Source organism: Lactuca virosa, chromosome 3, assembly GCF_052849685.1.
Source record: "Lactuca virosa cultivar CGN04683 chromosome 3, Lactuca_virosa_CGN04683_v6, whole genome shotgun sequence".
NCBI classification, from domain to species: domain Eukaryota; kingdom Viridiplantae; phylum Streptophyta; class Magnoliopsida; order Asterales; family Asteraceae; genus Lactuca; species Lactuca virosa.
In genome coordinates, this window is record NC_136428.1 from 119060389 (window position 1) to 119081590 (window position 21202).

Here is a 21202-nt window from a genome sequence, read left to right on the forward strand (position 1 = left end):
TTTGTTCACAGATACTTAATTTTCTTTTGGTGAATAAAATTAGGGGTTGGTTTTCCCTAATATTTGTGAGTTATCGGCATTCAATTGAATCAACGATAGTTCTTTTTATTTATTCTTTCAATTAGCCACGTACGCTGCATCAGAGTGGTATCAGTTTCCAGCCCGATCCTGTGTTATGCCGCCTCGCAAACCAAGGAACGGTAACGCCGCGACAACCATGGATGATGCTGATTTACGTAGGGTTAATGCAGATCTACGACGTCAGGTCGAACTTCTGACCCAACGACTTGATGCACTAAACCAGGAGCAAGACGACGACACTGTTACAGCAGAAAATCCTTGGTTTCATCGAAACCCTTCCCCTGAACGACGTGATCGTCATTGGGAACGTGGCTTCCGGGTGGATATTCCTGATTTCGATGGTGGTCTCAAAGGTGATGAGTTCGTTGACTGGTTATCGCCGGTTGAAGAAATTATGGACTTTAAAGAAGTCCCAGATGACCGTCGTGTCCCGTTAGTCACGACCCGTCTACGTGGCCGTGCGCAAGCTTGGTGGCAACAATTGAAACAGACTCGCATGCGTTCTGGTAAGGACAAGATTTCAAGTTGGGGGAAATTCAAGAAACATATCCGTGCTGCGTTTTTACCTTATAATTTTGAGCGAGAATTGTAACAACGATTTCAAAACCTCCGTCAGGGCCCTCGCTCAGTTGATGATTACACCACCGAATTTTACCAATTGCTCGCTCGTACTGACCTCAACGAATCACCAATTCAATTGGTTTCTCGTTATATTGGCGGCTTACGTCTACAATTACAAGATACTTTGAACATGTTTGACCCGTTAACCATTGCAGAAGCACATCAACGTGCTTCTCAAGCAGAAAAACAGTTAGCAAGACGTGCAAATGTGAACTTTCGTCAACCTTCTAGTTCAACAGGTGCTACTGGTTCTTCCACTTCGTCTGGTCGAAAATATACTGAACAAGCCCCACCCCCACCAGTTCGAGGTCCTTCACAAGGACGTCCAGGAGGCGGTATGCGTTGCTTTAGTTGTGGTGAGTCTGGTCACTGACAAGCCGACTGCCGCAAAGCACCCGTTGCTACATATGGACTCTTTACCAATGACATTGTTGAGGTTGATCCGGATCATATTGATGATAAACCCATATATGATGATTACCCATGTGATGAGGATGTCCATGAGGAATATGTTGCAGGCGATACCGGTCCGCTCTTGATGTTACGACGTATTTTCCTCACCCCACGTACACCCAATCAAACAGAGTGGTTACGCCACAATTTATTCCAGTCAACTTGTACTATTGGTGGGAAAGTCTGCACCTTTATAATTGATGCAGGTAGTTGTGAGAATGTGATTTCGGAGCTTGCGGTTTCAAAATTGGGGCTTACTTTGGAAACTCACCCCAAGCCGTATAAGCTTGCTTGGCTCAGTAAAGGTATTGATGTTACCGTTTCCAAACGTGTCATGGTGAGTTTTTCTATTGGTTCGACTTATAGTGATAATATCTATTGTGATGTCGTTCCGATGGATGCTTGTCATCTCCTACTGGGGCGCCCTTGGCAATATGACCGGTCTGTTATACATGACGGTCGTTCCAATACTTACTCGTTCATGTGTCGTGGCAAGAAAATTGTGTTAGTTCTGACTAAACCTCGTGTGGGTTCTTCGGTAAGTGTTGCTCCACCAACTACTCTGTTGTCTCGAGTTCCTTTTCAAGCAGCCATGGAAGCATCTGGTATAGTCTTTGTTTTATTTTGTGCCCCAGTGACTACGGCTAGCTCTGTTGTTCCAGCTCCAGAGATTCAGTCATTACTGCATGAATTTTCTGATGTATTTCCTGAATTATTACCCTCGGTTTTACCACCATTGCGTGATATTCAACATCAAATTGATTTGGTGCCGGGTGCTCCACTACCAAACCGTCCCCATTATCGTATGAGCCCAATAGAACATGAAGAATTGCATAGACAGGTAGAGGACTTGCTTGCTAAGGGTCATATTCGTGAAAGTCTTAGTCCTTGCGCTGTACCAGCCCTACTTACTCCAAAGAAAGATGTCACTTGGCGTATGTGCGTGGATAGTCGTGTTATTAACAAGATCACAATTCGTTATCGGTTTCCTATTCCTCGACTGGATGACTTGTTAGATCAATTGAGTGGTGCTTGCGTGTTTAGTAAACTGGATTTGAAGAGCGGATACCATCAGATTCGTATCCGCATGGGAGATGAATGGAAAATTGCATTTAAAACTCGTGAAGGCTTATACGAGTGGTTGGTAATGCCATTTGGTCTCTCTAATGCTCCTAGCACATTTATGCACATCATGAATCAGGCGTTACGCCCTTTCATTGGAAAGTTTGTTGTAGTTTATTTCGATGATATTTTGATTTATAGTATCAATCCTACTGTACACCTTGAACACTTGAGTGATGTTTTGTTGGTCCTTCGTAAGGACAAATTCTATGCTGCTGCTGCAAAATGTGTTTTTCTAACTTAGTCGATTCAATTTTTAGGCTACGTGGTCTCCCGAGATGGACTTCGAGTTGACCCTAGTAAAGTTGTTGCCGTCAAAAACTGGCCACACCCTAATTCTATCACGGAAGTGCGCAGTTTCCATGGTTTAGCATCTTTTTATCGACGTTTTATTCCACACTTTAGTGGCATTATGGCCCCAATTACTGATTGCATGAAGGGCACTTTATTTCGTTGGTCTGATGAAGCTGAAGACGCTTTTAATGAAATTAAGCATCGTTTGACCTCTGCCCCTATTATCGTGCTTCCGGATTTTTCGCAACCATTTGAGCTTCATTGTGATGCCTCAAAAACTGGTATTGGTGCAGTTCTTAGCCAATCTGGACGACCTGTTGCTTATTTTAGTGAGAAGCTTTCGGGTGCTAAGCTTCGTTTTAGCACATATGATATGGAATTTTACGCGGTTGTTCAAGCCGTGAAACATTGGCGTCATTACCTTTTTCAACGCGAGTTTGTTCTTTATACTGATCATGACTCACTCAAACACCTTGGAAGCCAAGATAAAGTCTCTCATCTACATGCTTCCTGGCTTTCTTATTTGCAACAATTCACTTTTGTTATCAAGCATAAGGCGGGCGTTTCTAATCGTGTCGTTGATGCTCTGAGTCGTCGTCACAGTTTACTCACAAAGATGCGTGTTCATGTGCCTGGATTTGATTCATTTATGGACCTGTATGCGGATGATCCTTTTTTCTCTCATGTTATTATCAAACTTCAGCAAGGTGATACTACCGACTTCTTACTGGAGAATGGTTTTCTTCTTCGCGGGGTTCAACTGTGCATTCCAGATTGTAGTCTACGTGCGAAAATTATACAAGAGCTACATAATGAAGGTCATGCTGGGCGGGATCGTACGTTTCAGTTGATTGCACGATCATATTATTGGCCTTCCATGCGTAAGGAAGTTGGGAAATTTGTTGCTCGGTGTCGTATTTGCCAGCTAGCAAAGGGTGTCGCGACTAATGCTGGGTTGTATATGCCTCTTCCTATTCCTACACAACCATGGTCTGATGTTAGTATGGATTTTGTTCTTGGTCTTCCCCGAACCCAGTGTGGGAACGACTCTATTTATGTGGTGGTCGATCGTTTTTCCAAGATGGCTCACTTCATTCCATGTAAGCGTACGACTGATGTTGTTCTTGTCGCCCAACTTTATTTTCGTGATGTATATCGTCTTCATGGTCTTCCCGCCTCTATAGTTTCCGACCGTGATACTCGGTTTGTGAGCCACTTTTGGAGGAGTTTATGGCGCATGGTCAACACCCAATTAAACTTTAGTAGTGCTTATCACCCCCAAACGGACGGCCAAACTGAAGTTGTGAATCGCTCTCTAGGCAATCTGTTACGTAGTCTAGTGGGGGATCAACCTAAATCATGGGATTTGAAGTTGCCACAGGCTGAGTTTGCCCATAATCATGCTGTTAATCGCAGCACAGGTTTTAGCCCTTTTCATGTGGTGTACGGCTTAACACCACGGGGTCCTCTTGACTTGCTCGCTTTGCCAAGTAAAGTGCGACCACATACTACTGCCGTGGATTTTGTCGCTCAACTGAACCAAATTCACTAACAAACTCATGCTAACCTTACTGCTAGCACTGTGAAATATAAGGCGCATGCTGACCAGAAACGTCGCGCTGTCGAATTTGAGGTTGGTGATTTTGTTTGGGCGATTCTAACTAAGGATCGTTTTCCTGCTCATGAGTATAGTAAGCTTGCTGCTAAGAATATCGGCCCTGTCGAAATTGTGGAAAAGATCAATCCTAATGCATATCGCCTTCAGCTGTCGAGCCATGTTCATACTTCTGATGTGTTTAATGTGAAGCACCTCGTTCCTTTTGTCGGCGATTCCTCCTCTGACGATGATGTGGCTTCAGATTCGGGGTCGAATCTTCCCTACCCTGGCGAAGCAGATCAAATAGCCTTAAATTACATGAAGAAAGTTGAACATCCAAAGAATTTTCACATCTTTTAAGTTGTTGTGTTGCTGCCTTTGTTGAGATAAAGTCTCAATTTATTGTTTTGGTATTTTTTTAGTAGTTGTCTCAAACTTGAGGGACCTTGGTTGTTATTTCTTTAATTTGGTGTTTGAGTTTTGCTTTTAAAACTCTCATTGACGTCTTTTGTTCACAGATACTTAATTTTCTTTTGGTGAATAAAATTAGGGGTTGGTTTTCCCTAATATTTGTGAGTTATCGGCATTCAATTGAATCAACGATAGTTCTTTTTATTTATTCTTTCAATTAGCCACGTACGCTGCATCATTATTTCTTGAATTCTCATTGGTGCATTTAGGCACACAATAGTTGCTAAAAACATTTGAACCTAGCTCATATATATATATATATATATATATATATATATATATATATATATATATATGTGTGTGTGTGTGTGTGTGTGGGGGGGGGGGTGAATGGTTCTACTAAGACGAACTATATTTGTAAGACATGATGACACGTTTCTAAAAATACATTTCGGGATCCAAAAAATTAATAAAAAAAAATTATATGACATTAGTTTTCGTCATTTATAATATTCAAAAAACTATAAAAAAAATAAAAAGAATATTTTTTTAATGTTATTATTCTAATAAAACATTATTAATAAAAGTATAATATATATGTTAAAATAAACAAAATTATGAAATCATCACAATATTTTAAAAGAATATTACAAATAGCTATTTTCTACAAATAATATTATATTAGAATATTTTATAGATTTGTTATTATTTTTTCATATTTGTTATATATTTTTATATTAAAAGTGACAAAATTTAATTCTAAATAGTATATATATATATATATATATATATATATATATATATATATATATATATATATATATATATATATATATATATATATATATATATATTGATATATTTTATCGTTTTGACACTCAAAGCCAAAAACAGATTCCTAAATATTTTTATATTAAAAGTGACAAAATTTAATGCTAAATAATATATATATATATATATATATATATATATATATATATATATATATATATATATATATATATATATATAGGCTTAGGTTATTTTGTTTTTACTAACTATTGTGTGCCAGAATGCACAGATCTGGACCACCGGGTGAAATAGAATCAAAGGTCATGATCTGATGGTCTATGATATTAGAATAGGATAACATGTACCATATAATCACATAAATTTCAGCATAAGGGCATTTTAGTCAACTAACCTATATTAAAAAAGGAAATTTTCGGATTTTTAGGGATAGTTAATTCCTTTATTTTTAAAGATCTGAATATTTTAAATTAATTCAAATATAAAAATCCGATTTTATTCTGTCAGAATTATAGAATGTCAGCCATAAACTAGTAAATATATTTTTCGATTTTATTCTGTCTGAATGACAGAATGCCAACCATAAACTAGTAAATATATTTTCGATTTTATTCTGTCAGAATGACAGAATGTCAATCATGAACTAGTAAATATATTCTGAAAGAATACTCAAAATCGATTCTTGAACTAATAACATCCCAAATAATTACATTGTATTATTGTGATTCATTGAAAAATAACAACATTCTGAAAGAATTACAAGTGTAATTCTTAAAAAATAACAACATTCTTAATCAGTGACTGTGATCATTCTTTAATTCATTCTTCAAGCCTTTCCCATCAGGTCTTCAAGCCATTCTTCAAGTCATTTCTATCACAAATTAATTGCAAAATATTTTGTAGTGATACACTTGTAACAACTGCACATTAAACATATAACTAATTAACTACAATTCTATCAGAATACAACAATAATATTCTTACAGAATAAACTATTCTTGCATAATGGTTTTGAATATTCTTAAAGAATTTGTATTATCAAGAATATATTCAACAAACAAAACATTTGAAATATAAATGCAGGAAAAGATCATGTTAACACAAAGATGTATTTTGAATGAATAACTACAAAGATGTATTTTATATCAGATGTGCATACACATATACGATTGACATAAAAACTCAGTCTCACCTTCTAGTATAATCTGCTTCTGAGACAATCTCCCAGGCCTTTAAACTGGAAAATGAAGAGGGGGAATCAAGGTTAGAAATTTGAACTTAATAGCAGTTTACAGTATAATGAAATAAACAAAAATATTATAAAAATGTAAACAATGTCTCAGGAAGAGAGCCTATCAAACAAGATGCATACCATTCTTCTAACCATTGATGGTTAATAAGCTTTATCCTCTTCATTTTCTTTGCAAGCAGGTACTTCTCCCCTATCAAATATAAAATTAACAGTTTACACTTCCAACCATAACAATATAGAACAGGACATACAAATTACATAAACATGTGACAAAGAGGAACTAAGAACATCTATCCTGATAAAACCTCAATAACCTTTACACAATAGGCATGCCAATACAAATATGCAAATGTTGGAGGACCATTCATAGTCTAATTTTTCGCAAATTGAAGGGATAATTACCGAGGTTGGATCCACAGGTACTCCAACGTCAAAGTTATGATCAACCCATAGGCCAGAGACTAAGATCTTCCCATCTCTTCTCGCAGCAACACAAACGGGATCATCCTGCAACATACAACATGAAGATATCTATAGTTAAATCATCAATAGCTGAAACTGGATAAAGAAAAACAGGATCCAGTAGGCTAATACAAGAAAAAGCACATGAAATACAAATTGGGGAATCCGGGGAGGTGACAATTGACATAACGAGGGGTAGTAAATTTACATAGACAAGCTTATTGACAATAACATGAGTGCAACTGGGACCATATACACCAGCATCAATGCCGTATGTATGAATTTTAATCACAAACATCTTACGAAAACTTAATTCATGTGTACAAAGTCAGTAAACACAGAAATCGTCCTTAATTCTATAAAGAAGAGTCGCTCGATAAAATATTTATCCTTATAAAATAAACAGGAACACGAATACATACCTTCAATACTTTGGTGTTCAGTTCAACAATACTTCGATGTTCAGACTGATCCCCCTTGTGTTCGTCATCGCACACTTTAACGGAGAACAGAATTGAGCGTCGATTGACAGCAGTTTCCATGAACGGCAAACCAACCAGAACTGAATCAAGGATGAAATCGGCATGGAGGTGGAGACCGGGAGTCTGACGAGGCCATTGATGCCTTTTTGGGTCCAAGATGGAGGCGGATATGCAGTCGAAGGGGAAAGCCGATGGAGGGAACGATGTTCGCTGGAGGAAGAGGCGATGTTCGATTCAGACGAAAAAGAGGGTAATATCTAGGGTTTTAAACTGATTTCCATTATTTAAAGGAGACATTAAATGATTTATTATTTTTTTTACCATAATTAGATATACTAAGTTTACCATTATATCCTTTTTTAATTTATTTAATGATTTATTATTTCATGAATTCTCATTGGTGATACATGCACACAAAGTTGCTAGAAACATTTGAAACTATATATATATATATATATATATATATATATATATATATATATATATATATTATTTTTTGATATATTTTTTTTTTTTTTGACACTCAAAGCCAAAAATAGATTCCAAGTAGCTCGTCTCAAATAAATCTTTTATCTATATATATATACACCAAGTCCTCTTTACTTTTGAAGTAAGGTAAAGACGATTTATTTGCAATCGTTCAATGGCTTCAAACTCTTCCTCAACCTACATTCTCAACCATGCAGATCTTCCTTCTCTCTACTATCAAACCAACAACGAAAATGTTGGTATTATTGACTTGGGGCTTAGTCTTAGAGTTTTGCAGCCAGAAACTTATAATCATTCCGGAAATCCCAATGGTAATATTATTCCTTCTCTTGATCATGGTTTTCTTTCTTGATAGATTTGGATATTTTGGTCTTTTCATTTTGTTTATCATATGATGAAAGTTGAACTTTTCTCGCAGTCGCAGATGACTATCACAATCTGATAGAATGGAATCAATTGCACCCTTTTGAAAGTTCACATGTTGGTGTCAGTTATCCTAGGAATACAGATGACAACGTCGTCATTGACCAAAACACACTCCAAAGGCAACTGCAACGAAGCGATTTTGTGAAGGTTAACATGGATGGGGTGCTAGTTGGTCGAAAAATAAGTGTTAATGATCATTCAAGTTACTCGGGTCTTGCAACTCAACTAGAAGACATGTTTGGTTAGTATGCTTACAACAAAATTCTTGAAATTTGAGGTGAAACTTATTTGTTTTTTAGCATCCACCTTTTACATGAATATTATGAATTAAAAGCATTATGGGTTTTGTAGGAAATCAATGTTTGAGTGGTTTACGACTATTCGAAAGTGGTTCAGAATTTTCGTTGTGGTATAAAGATAGAGATGAACAATGGAGGGTTGTCGGTGATGTCCCATGGAAGTAAGTTTTTCTTTTCTCGAAAAGACATGGATCGATAGTGAGTTAGTGACTGTCAGCACTAGCCTGGTATCAACTTAATGTTTAAAAATTGGTTACTAACCATCTTAATTGAAAGGATTTTATATAAATTTTGCAGGGAGTTTGTTGATACTGTGAAGCGGATTAGGATCATGCTTAAGGATGAGACCCTCTTTCAGTTTACATCCACATTGGTCTAATTAACCCTTCCCATGTCTCGACCCATCATGCATGCCAATAAAATACATTGGATAAAGATAGGAAGCTATTGACACATTCATGTTTTGGTGTTGTTGGATAAAGATATCATACAATTAAGAAAGCCTTTTTTTCTTTCGATTTTCTTTTATGGAATGCCTGTATGGTGTTAGCTAAACTAATTGAAGTTGTGTTTTCATTTATGCTTGTACATTGTTAATAAGATTGGATAGGAAAAAGGACATAATCATACGAGAATCATGCAAGGCAAACTACCGATCTGTTTCTATATTGTTCTTGGACTTAGATATACCAATTCTCCTATAAATAGCATTTAATGATAAGGAAATCTATAGACATGATACAGTTTTTTTAATTTTTTTTTTATAAAAACACTTGTAATATGTATGAATATTGTTCAATAATTTTTTACATTTAATTTATTTTTTTCTATTTATCTATGATGTTTTATAAGGGATTTAATTAGCTGTTTTTAAACAAAAATTATATTTTAATGAATATTATTACAAGACATTAATATTTAACTAACTAAAATTATTATAATACATTGTTTCAAAAGGAAAATTATGTCATAGTTATAAAAAACTAAAATTATTGAAAATATTATATAATCGTTATAAAAATTATATTTTATAAATAAAATGTTTTTAATATTTAATAGAAATAATTAGATAACACATAAATAACAAACATCTAAAACTAAAATATGATTATAAAGATAAATTAAAATATAATTAAAACATGAGGATAATGTATAGAATATATTAAAGTAGAGACAAGCTCATTAACAAAGAACTAAATTGAGGAGCAAAACTAGATAACTATTTATTTACATATAATTTTGACATCAAATTTTATATGTTTATCTATGGTATTTTTATAAGGGAAAAAACATCATAAATGGTCCTTGTGGTTACCCAAAATCTGAAGTTTAGTCCCCGTGGTTTAAAAACCTCATAGATGGTCCCTGTGTTTTCAAAACTTTTGACGATTGGTCCTTATTGCTAACTCTGTTAAGTTTGTCCGTTAATTGAAGGGTATTTTCGTCATTTCACTACCATAGGGACCATTTATGATGTTTTCTTTTATTTTTAAAAAAATGAAATACTGTGCACAGAGTCCCTCTCTCTCTCTCTCTCTCTATTTCTCTCTCTCTCTCTTCCTTTTTTTTCTTGATTGCTGTCAAAGAAACCACCGGAGTGGTTGCTGATTCCGGCAATATCAAAAGGGGCAACAACCCTTGTTCTCATCTTCTTCCTCTTGTTAACCAGAGTTGCTAACACACACATTTGATTGTCGAGAAACACCACCAAATCACCTCTGAACCATTTTCTGCCCTCGTTCATTTCTTCTTCTCCGATCGACAGAGAATCGAAAAACCCACTCCCTTCTTTCCCTTCGTGTTGTGTTGTCGAACCAGAAAAAGGGAACTGCCAAGGAAGCTGTTGGAACAACCCCCTAGTTGCAATAGTCGATGGTTGCTCCTTTGTTTCAGTTCTTCTTCCTTCTTCAATAGTTAGGGATTTCAAATGCAATAGCTTGTAGCATTAACACATCAACATCAGTTAAAGAGCTTCGATTCTAAATGTCAAACCCTAAATTCTACCCAATTAGAAATTGAAGTTATGATTCTGAAATATTATATCTTCCCTGGAGTTCACTCCATGCGTTTATAGATGTAACAAATTGAGGGTTTTTACCCAACCCAAAAACAGAAAAAAAAGGAAGGAAGAACAGATTCATTTTCTACACTATAGACACTCATATAATTAGAATTGGAAGTGTCTTGAGGTTGAATTATCCTGTGGTTTTCAGCTTTGATTTTTGCGAACTGGAGTCGATGAAAACATGGAGAAAGGTGGTGAACAGGGGCTGGATCGATGGTCGGAGGTGTAGGAGGCGGTGAAGGTGAATGTTGTCGGAAAAATCCTCTGATTTAACCCAAAAGCTTCTCAGATGAAACCCATGTAAAGACTGTGAGCATGTTATAGGGATTTAGGGTTCCTAGATCAAACCTAAAAGCTTCTCAGATTTATTAAGAGATATGAATTCTTTTTGCCAAATTTATCAAGAAACTGGCTATGGTGGAACGAACCCAAATAAATTGGGTTAGTATTCAACAAAACCATATTTATCAAAAAATCAACAAACACAAAATCAAAATTAGTCGGCTCTATCTTTTCCACCTTCGTGTTAATCAGCAAAATGAAAACAAGGGGTGAGGAGGCCAGAAGTTTCAGGTCCGGTGTGGTGTTGGTGGTGGAAGATACCATAATTTGTGTGATGTTCTTTAACTGATGATATGAGAGAAAGGGAAAGAGATATTCGGAACGAAGGAGAGATTGAAGAGGCCGATGATGCCAATAATATGGATTTTATGTGTGGGACCACACATATTAATCAATTTATTTTTTACAATTTCATTTTAATAAGTTAATAATAAACAAGCAATTAAAATAAGAAAACATCATAAATGGTCCCTATGGTAGTGAAAAGACGAAAATGTCCTTCAGTTAACGGACAAACTTAACAGAGTTAGCAATAAGGATTAATCGTCAAAAGTTTTGAAAACACAGGGACCATCTATGAGGTTTTTAAACCACAGGGACCAAACTTCATATTTTGGGTAACCACAAGGACCATTTGTGATGTTTTTTCTTTATAAGGGATTTAATTAATTGTTTTTAAACAAAAATTCTATTTTAGTGAATATTATCACTAGACTTTAATATTTAACTAACTAAAATTATTATAATACATTATTTCAAAATAAACTTATGTTATAGTTATAAAAACAAAAATTATTGAAAAAAATATATAGGCGTTATAAAAGTTATATTTTATAAATAAAATATTATTAATATTTAATAGAAATAATTAATTAACACATAAATAACAAACATCTAAAACTAAAATATAACTATAAAGGTAAATTAAAATATAATTAAAATATAATTAAACGATGAGGGTAATATATAGAATAATAGAATATATTAAAGTAGAGACAAGATCTTTAACAAAGAACTAAATTGAGGAGGAAACTATATAACTTTTTATCCACATACAAATATCAAATTTTACATGTGTATTAAGTATGATTTTTCTAAAAAAACTACAAAAAAATGATTATTATTATTATTATTTTGTGTTTTCATATGTATTTTTTTAAATGTGCATATACATAAAAAATATATATAAATATGTATAAAAATAAATTTTTAATAAAATTCTTTATTTAAATATTAAAAATCGAAATATATCAAATATTTTCACTGAAATAGAAAAAAAAACTTTTTATTTTTAAAAACAAGTTTCTTTTATTTTGATTTTAATGTTTAATTTTTTTTTTCAAAAAGTGCATTTTTTATTCTTATTCATATTTTTTTTATGCATTTGCACATTTGAAAAAAATGTGTATATGCACATATAGAAAAAAAATCATTTTTTTTATTTTATTATTTTTTTTTTACATTTCTCTTATATTTAATGTTCATATGAAATTTAATGTCAAAATTCACTGTAGATAAAAAAGTTTTTGAATTTCCTCCTATAAATTTAGTTTTTTTTATTAAAATTGCTTCTATTAAAATATAATGACAACTTAACCAATAAAAAAGTATACACTCTAATAAGTAATAACATTAAATGATAAAAAAAACAAATAAAATATAGGAAGTGATTCGTACATAACAGTTTTATCCACACATAAAAATTTATGTTTTATAAAATTATATAATATAATATTTTAAAACATAAATTGTTTATGGAATCTATACAATGTATATCTTAATGATATTAAATGATAAAAAAAACAAATAAAAGGTAGCTATAAGATATTTAAAAAAACAATAGTCCATCAACGGTAAAAACATACGGTGACAGAAAATCATGCGATCTACATATACATTTTGTTACTTAAATTGGATAATTTCGTCTACTAAAAGTCCACATCAAAATGTCATGTTTCCTATGGAAGCAACATATCATATGGTGGGTTGTTGTGATTTTTTACATCAAAACTTATTTGGTTATAAATTGGATTTTTTATAAAAAACATACAAAAACGTAAACCATAATTAATATACTTTCAGATTAAGGCCGAACTATATAAAATTTGGCATACATTTCTAGAATTTGTTTGTGTTGTCTAAGACTAGTTTATGATTTACTAGGTTATAACCCGTGGAAATCACGGTATCTATTATTATAAATATTATATAGACAATAAAATAAAATAAAATATAAACAAAACAAATATGGTATAAGTTTGATTTATATAGTTGCCATGTAGAATAATGTAACCGTGATTCTATGAGATTCACTAAAATCATAAATGATTTAAAAGGTTTTTTTTAAATAAGATATGATTTGTGTTTGAAATATCAAACGAATCTTAATATTGTTACAAAAAATGGATGTAAAGCTTTTTAGAATTAATACTTTGGGATTTAGTAATTAAATATTTTGACATTTATTAGAAAATTTTAGAAACGTACCACATGGCAAATAAGCATCGTAGAATAAGGAGAAGTGGTAATATTAGGTTTTGTATATTAAAAAAGATAGATTAAGGGTTAGTAATGAAAATGGTTATCAGGTGAAAGCAATGATCATCTTTTTATATTTTATACCCGACAAGCTTTTAAGGGCGGACATAGTAGTGGTAAATGAGATTGCGGTACCGTCGGGAGCATTACCCCGAGAATGAACGGGTTGAGGTTTTGGCCTCACATATGGGTTGAGTAAACCGTTTCCATTCACCACAATTTTCAAATTGTAAAATTTCTTATTGGTTAGTCTCCAATCCAAAATTTTGATTGAAGGTGCAATAAAAACAATTTTTCCATTGTCTGTATGATCTAAATTTTGTGACCGTTGGAAAAACATGTAATAGGAAGGTATGAAATCTGATGTTGCAAATAATCACCAAACTTGAAGTTAGTGACAAGACATAATTCTCTCCTCCCAAAGGTCCATTCGAACTCTTTGATCTCAAAAATCATTTTGTAACACCCTGTTTATTTAATAAAATAAATAAACGAATGATATAAATAATAATGGTCGTAAAACCCCCGAGATGTATTTTATATTATTTTAATTTAGTTTTTAAGTGATAGTAAGTTGATATGAGTGCTTGTTATCGGGACTCGAATGTATTAAAATCTGGAAATGGGGGTTAAAATGTAATTTCTGGTCCAATTATGAATAGAATTCTGATGCTAGGGGCTGTTTGGTAAATATTGGACCTGAATAATAAGGAATTTCAATGCTGAGGGCTGAAAGGGTAAAATTGGGACTCATTTTGAATGAAAAGAGGGGAAGAGGGGCCAATTATGTTTTTATGGAGATTAGTTTGAGAAGGCACCGGGTATATAACCCTTTGTGTAACCCTAACCCTAAGGAAGAGTCTCAGCCGTCGGGTAGAACCTCCAGCCGCCACTACCCCCCTTTCTCCCCCCCCCCCCCCCCCCCGGATCTCCGGCGCCGCTGCTCGCTGCCGTCGAAGTCGTAACACCCCGCTGAAGCTCTTGCTGCCAGCGACCATGAGAGCCACCGGGAAACAAAGATAGGTGGGTTGCTGCCACCGTGTGCTTGCTAGACTGCCCTACAATCGTCGCCGATGAATCGTTCTATGCAAAACCACCGAGACCAGTCGAGCCACCACTGTGAATCGTTGCTACAGCTTTTCGTGAGTTCATGTAGGTGTGATTCTGCTTCAAGATTCGGGTGTGGGGGAGGCTGTTCGTATGGGAACCCAAAGGAACCACCGCCACCACCACGAGGCGGTGGCTGCTGAAGTAAAATCACCACTGTCGCCGCCATACGCCACCCTTTCGCCTCCATCTTCGCTGCCTTCGTTCATTGCTGCTACGCCATCATCTTCTTCGTTTCATCCCGCTAGCCACCGCCTTTAGCCACCGTTGTGGCCGATATGGTTACTGTTGTCGTCAACGCGCACCACCAGTGGGTGGTTGCGTCCAGATTCCGATTTGCAAGTCGTGTGTGGGTAAATTATTGGCTGGAAGACACAAGAGGACCACCATGGCAGCCAACCATGGTGGCTGTCACCGGGAATGCTTTTTCTGCCGCCACAAGCCACCGTGAAAGGTGGTTGTGGGCAAGTTGTGGTGTTTGTGTTCATTGGTTGTGATGTTATGAGGCTTCATGAGCATTCTTGGTTGGAGATCTGAAGATAGACCCCATAGCCACTACCGTGAGGTGGTGGCTGCCGCCATTCGCCACCACCGGCCGCCACTAGGTTGCTGTGTATATATGTTTGTATTAGTGTGTGTGTGTGTGTGTGTGTGATTATTTGGGGTTTTAGCATTGTAAAATGTAACAAAAAAGAAGAGTAATAATGAAAAGAAAACACAAACCACCACCGTAGGGTGGTGGCTGCCGCCTCCTGCCGCCACCGGCCGCCGTGTCGGGTGGCGGTGTGCTTTGATGGTGTTTTGACTCGTTTGGATGTTTGGACAAGGGACTAAGAAACCCTAATGGGCCCAATGAGGCCTAATAGGCTTAATAAACCCTAATGGGCCCAATGAAGCTTAATGGACCTAAAAGCCCAAACAGATGACTAATGGGCCTAGTGAAACCTTAATGAGTCTATTGAACCTTAATTGATCAAAGACATATCAATTGGGCCTATTGGGCTAAGATGGGGTTGGAAACCCTAATTAGGGTTTAGAAAATCCTAATATTGGATTTATGGGCTTGGACTTATTGGGACCCACTTTTGGGCCATTGGAATGGAATTGTGTGATTAAGCCCAATCACACCATATGACTTATTTAGAAGAATGATGGAGTTAATGGATTAAGTCCTTAATGGATTAAGTCTTTAATGGGTTAAGTGAGAAACACTTAACCCTAATCATCATTTTATGTGAAACCCTAATTTCACTTGGGTTTATAGTTGGGCCTTTCTATTGGGCCTTGATGATTGGGTTATTAATGGGCCATCCATAGTCAAGCAATTGGACTAGAATAATTTAATGGGCCTAGGGTAAGACCATGTAAGGGGTTTGGGCCCAATTTGGAAAATTGGGCCATAGATGGGCTATAGTTTGGGCCTTTATGATTATGTGATATTGGGCCATTAGAATGTTGAATGTTGGACTGGACTAAATGGTTGGGCCTTATGGTAAGACCTTGTAAAGGTTTGGGCCCAATTTGGAAAATTGGGCCATATGTTGGGCTTTGACTCATAGTTGACTTTTGGGCCTATGGATTGGGCCTTGGGCTTGCATAAAGCCAAGCTTGGGGTAATGTAGTAATTATCCAATGTATGTACTCATGGTTATGTAGTGGAACCCAATTATTAATTGGGTGTTATTTTGGTGTTGACAGTTCGGGAATCTGTCATCCAGCAGCTGGGGTTGAGTCTGCGGGACTTCAGCAGTGTGGGATTGAGTCTGCGGGACTTCAGCAGTGTGAGGTGAGTTACCTTCCAGTAGCGGTGGGTCTATAGCCACAATGCCGGCTCACCAGTAGGAGTTGTATGTTAGATGATTGTCTTTGTGATATTCATCTAGGTTTGCTACTACCTGATATGTTATATGCTGGCATGATATGTTATATGTGATATTAGTAGAGTTCGGTTGTAAGGACCGAAGGGTAGGTCGGACACCCCAGATATGTCTGACAGTATGTTATGATATGTTTATATGCTGGCATGATATGTTATATGTGATAGTGGTAGTAGGAGGGGAATAGTCCCCAGGTTCGGTTGTTAAGACCGAAGGGTAGTTCGGACACCCCATATATGTCTGATAGTATGTTTATGTTATGATATATGTGATAGTAGCAGTAGGGGGTGGAATAGTCCCCGAGGTTCGGTTGTTAGGACTGATGGGTAGGTCAGCACCCCAGAACGGCTTGACACAGGTAGGTCAGCACCCCATAATGGCTTGACACGGGTAGGTCGGCACCCCAGAATGGTCGTACCAGGTAGGTCGGCAACCCAGAATGGCCCGGCAGTATGTAGGCTATGTGTTTGTATGGTATGTGGTATGATGGGGGAACTCACTAAGCTTCGTGCTTACGGTTTTCAGTTTTGGTTTCAGGTACTTCGTGTTTAAAGGAAAGGAGTCGGCTTGATCGCAGCGCATCACACTATGTTTTCCGCACATGAGATCTTTGGGATTGCACTCTGATATGGTTTTATGATAATACGTTTTGATTATTGACACTTTGGATTTGACATGAGATATTATTATGAATGTTTTTATACTGATGGTTTTATGTAATAACTTATTTAAAAATGAAATTTTTGGCCTTGAAAATTGGGATGTTACAAGTTGGTATCAGAGCCTTGGTTTGAGGGATTCAGACATACTTTCGGGTATGTTTGGACTCAAACTAAGGACGTGGTATGAAAATTTTCAAAATTTAAAATCATTTTACAAAAGGAGTTTGAAAAGAGAAAACAACTTTGAAAAGACTGAAGTGTGTGATGCGTGCAATCAGCCGAGCTCAAGTAAGTTTTCCCCAAGATACCCATACATGTTATGTTATGGTATGATATGATATGATTATGAGAATTGCATGCTAGATTAAGGCTAAGGATCTAGGAGGATGCCTTATATGCCTATTGTATGTGCTTGTAGACTTGCATGCTAGTACTGATCAGTCAGTAATAGGATAGCCTGTTTAGGTTATGCCTGATTGTATGAGCCTTTGAATTGCATGTACAGATTCCTGATTAGAGGATAGAATGATTTGATTAGAATATGATGGTTAGATTTTCCATTGTCTGAATGTTGTTTGCTTTGTGCTTTGTGGGGCTTTTAGTAATGTGAGCTAACTATTTAGTGAATCTGCTAAGTCACATGTGGCACAGGCTGGATAATCTCAGAGTGATAGATTTGACCCTATTGCGCAGCTCTTGTTTGAGTCCAACCGTTCTAGGGATGGGTCGTTTACTGGAAGGATTATCTGTCCTCTGTTGCATGTGGCTATATTCATGAGGTAGCTAGTTGACATTACTGGGAATCTTTCAGCAGCTGAGGACTGGGTGGGTACGGGAACCTAGGAAAGCCTAGGATACGTTTCAGTGGGTTAGTAGTGAGGTTCAGTGAGACTTGGGTGTACCAGTTTGAGGAAGTGACTTGGAGGATTCGGGAGGATTGCTGAGGAAAGTATGGATAGGTGTGGAAGGTAGTATTGGGCCCGTACTACTGAAAGCACAGGATCCATACTCGAATCAGTGAGAGTCTTGGAGAATCTAAGAAGCTTCAGGGAAGAGTTTGTGACCCAGTTTGGGGACAGAGGATGTTCCAGTTGTTGCAGCTTAGCCATTGGCAAGCGAGCTATTGAGCGTGACAGGGTGTCAGACCCTGAAGGATATGATTTGCAAGAGTTGCAGATACGGGATCGATTTGGGAGCACCCTGGAAAGAGAGGTGTGTGCCAGGTGCGTATAGTAGAGGGTCCCGGGAAGAGACCCATGACTTCTGATCATCGGGTGAAAGACCAGCAGGGCCTGAGTCAGTGCAGCGCGTACGAGAAAGTACACGAGGGAGTTTGTCACTCCAAGGGTTTAGGCTGCTACTAATGTGGCAGGGTTGATCATGTCAGCTGGAGGTGATTAGGATTCCTCCAGATGTTGCGGGTATGCCATCTTCTAATACTATTAGATGGATGTTTGGAATACGTATCGCTTTGGAATTGCGAGTGAGTTTGGATAAGTCAGATCTCGGGTCGGTTTTCTGCTAGTGTTTGGGTTATCAAGGATCATATATGCCATCCTGCATGCCGAAAGGTCCTTGATGAACCCACAGAGGGACGCATCTTGCGGAATGCGTTTCACGTGTACCGTTATTATTCCGGATCTTTGTCAGGATCTGTGCAGAAGAATTAGTTAGAGGATACTCGGTCAGGAGTAGAGCTATAGTTCTCCAGTGAAGTCAACGTTCGGGGATTCTATCATTATTCAGGTATGGTCGGTAATTGTTTATGGATGAACTTTGGAGTTCAAGGCACTACCGTTGCTAGGACAAAACTGGTGACAGGAAGAGGGTAGTGTCAGTCACGGGTGTTAGATGCATAAGTGGTTGGTCATTGGATGTTCAAGAGAATTGTGTTTTCGCATGGGCTGTGTTCGGTTAGAGTTCAGTGGTACTGCAAGATTGGGAGTGGGAACGAGGATTCGTCAGCTAGAGTGAAGATTAAGGTCTTCAATTGACAGCATGTTAGATGGATTGAGGTGTCAGACTGGATCAGATTTCAAGAGTACTCATCGAGATTTCCGAGGGTGGGAGATCTCAAGGTTTAATCGGCGATTAAACGCTAGCATTGGCAGGCACAGGTTGTCATCAGTGGGATATTAGAAAGCGATAAGGATTGGGAATCCTTCAATTCTCATGTAATGTGAAGACTTAGTCGAATCTAAGTGGGGGAGAGACCTTTTATAAAGTTCTCCAAATGTGAATTCTGGTTGCGCGGGGTGCAATCTCTTGGGCACCTTGCCAACCAGAAGGGTAATCTAGTTGATCCGGCCAAGATAGAGGTCGTGGTGCCGTGGGAGATTCCGAGGTCTCCATCTGAGATTCGGAGTTCCCTGGGTCTAGCGGGTTATTACCGGAGATTTATACGAGTCTTCTCCGAGATTGCAGTTCCTTTGACCCGACTGACCAAGAAATCGGTGGCCTTTCGCTGGGGACCTGAGCAGCAGGCAGCCTTCAAGACTCTCAGACAGCGGTTGTGCGAGGCACCGATTCTTACCCTCCCAGAGGGTGTAGATGATTTCGTGGTTTACTGTGACGCTTCGATCACGGGCATGGGTGCGGTACTGATACAGTGGGGTCACGTGATAGCAGGTTTCGGGAACCAGGTTAGAGTTCTGGTTAAGACTCAAGTTCAGTGAGGGTTAGGTCGAGTGCGTGTTCGACCCGGTTGGGACAAGTGTTGTAAGACTACGGGGGTAGCCGTAGCATTCACTAATAGTCAGTTAGCACGGAAAGTGTTGTAAGACTGCGGGTGTAGCCGTAGCATTCACTAGCAGCAGATAGTGTGAGGGGTGTTGTAAGTCTGCGGGTGTAGCCGTAGCATTCACCAGGTTGGCAGATAGTGTTAGAGTGTCGTAAGTTTGCGGGTGTAGCCGTAGCATTCACTAGCAGCCAGATAGTGTTAAAGTGTTGTAAGTCTGCGGGTGTAGCCGTAGCATTCACTAGCAGCCAGATAGTATTAGAGTGTTGTAAGTCTGCGGGTGTAGCCGTAGCATTCACTAGCAGCTAGATAGTGATAGAGTGTTGTAACTCTGCGGGTGTAGCCGTAGCATTCACTAGGTTGGTAGATAGCATGAATGCGTTGTTAGGATGCGGAAGGAACAGTAGTACCCACCAGTTCAGGTGCAGCAGTGAGGATATGGAAATCCACGGATTGGATTTCGGATTTACCCAAATGGATTAGATCTGGTTAAGCCAGTAATGAGACTGTAGGGACGCCACTACATTTATGAGATTAGGGAAGCAATGGACTGCTTAAGGTCGTTGTGATGTAAGGCTACCATTGGTCAGGTACCAATCACTTTTAGCCTTGGATTTGATGATGACAGGATTCGACGTATGGACCCGATCGGTTAGATCAGAAAGTTGTTAGAGTCGCAGTGGCATGATAAGTAGTGGCAACTAGTTCCAGAGAAGGATTTCGTTCAGAAGTCGTGTGAGGCGACTAAGTGGGAGTCCCTTGGCTCCGCTGCCGGGCCGGAACCCGGTGTTTCAGATGACTGACGGATGAATTGAGACCAGGAAGGTCTCGATAGATTTTGGGAAGCAGCTATGTAGTAGCATACTGCCTCAGGCATTTTATTGTTCGGGCAGTTTCAGTGTCTGGGCAGTATTAGTATTTGTGTTTTGGGTTGCAAGTCCGGACGGAATAACAGATTGTTTGGTTTATGCTAAGTAAATCACATCGGGATTATCTGAGCTTTAGCCGAGCATAAGTGACCGGCAGAGATAATTGGGTCTGTGATTTCCGTTTTCTAGTGGGAGCCTCAGGTTATCAGTAGTTGAGTAGTCAGTTG

At 37.6% G+C, this 21202-nt stretch overlaps 1 protein-coding gene across 1 annotated transcript; it reads left to right on the forward strand.

The window, feature by feature from the left end:
• The first annotated feature begins 8189 nt into the window (after positions 1 to 8189).
• Positions 8190 to 9311, forward strand: IAA32 (indole-3-acetic acid inducible 32). The gene is made up of 4 exons (XM_079081683.1): positions 8190 to 8364; positions 8472 to 8720; positions 8831 to 8939; positions 9076 to 9311. The coding sequence occupies exons 1-4, from the start codon at positions 8208 to 8210 to the stop codon at positions 9155 to 9157; spliced, it is 597 nt and encodes a 198-aa protein (XP_078937809.1). The 5' UTR covers positions 8190 to 8207; the 3' UTR covers positions 9158 to 9311.
• Positions 9312 to 21202: the final 11891 nt, after the last annotated feature.

Excerpts from the sequence above, each read along its gene's own strand:
- IAA32 (XM_079081683.1), top strand. The coding sequence starts at position 8,208 with ATGGCTTCAAACTCTTCCTCAACCTACATTCTCAACCATGCAGATCTT. Across the intron at positions 8,365-8,471 it reads TCATTCCGGAAATCCCAATG|TCGCAGATGACTATCACAAT; the intron begins GTAATATTATTC and ends CTTTTCTCGCAG. Across the intron at positions 8,940-9,075 it reads GTCGGTGATGTCCCATGGAA|GGAGTTTGTTGATACTGTGA; the intron begins GTAAGTTTTTCT and ends TAAATTTTGCAG.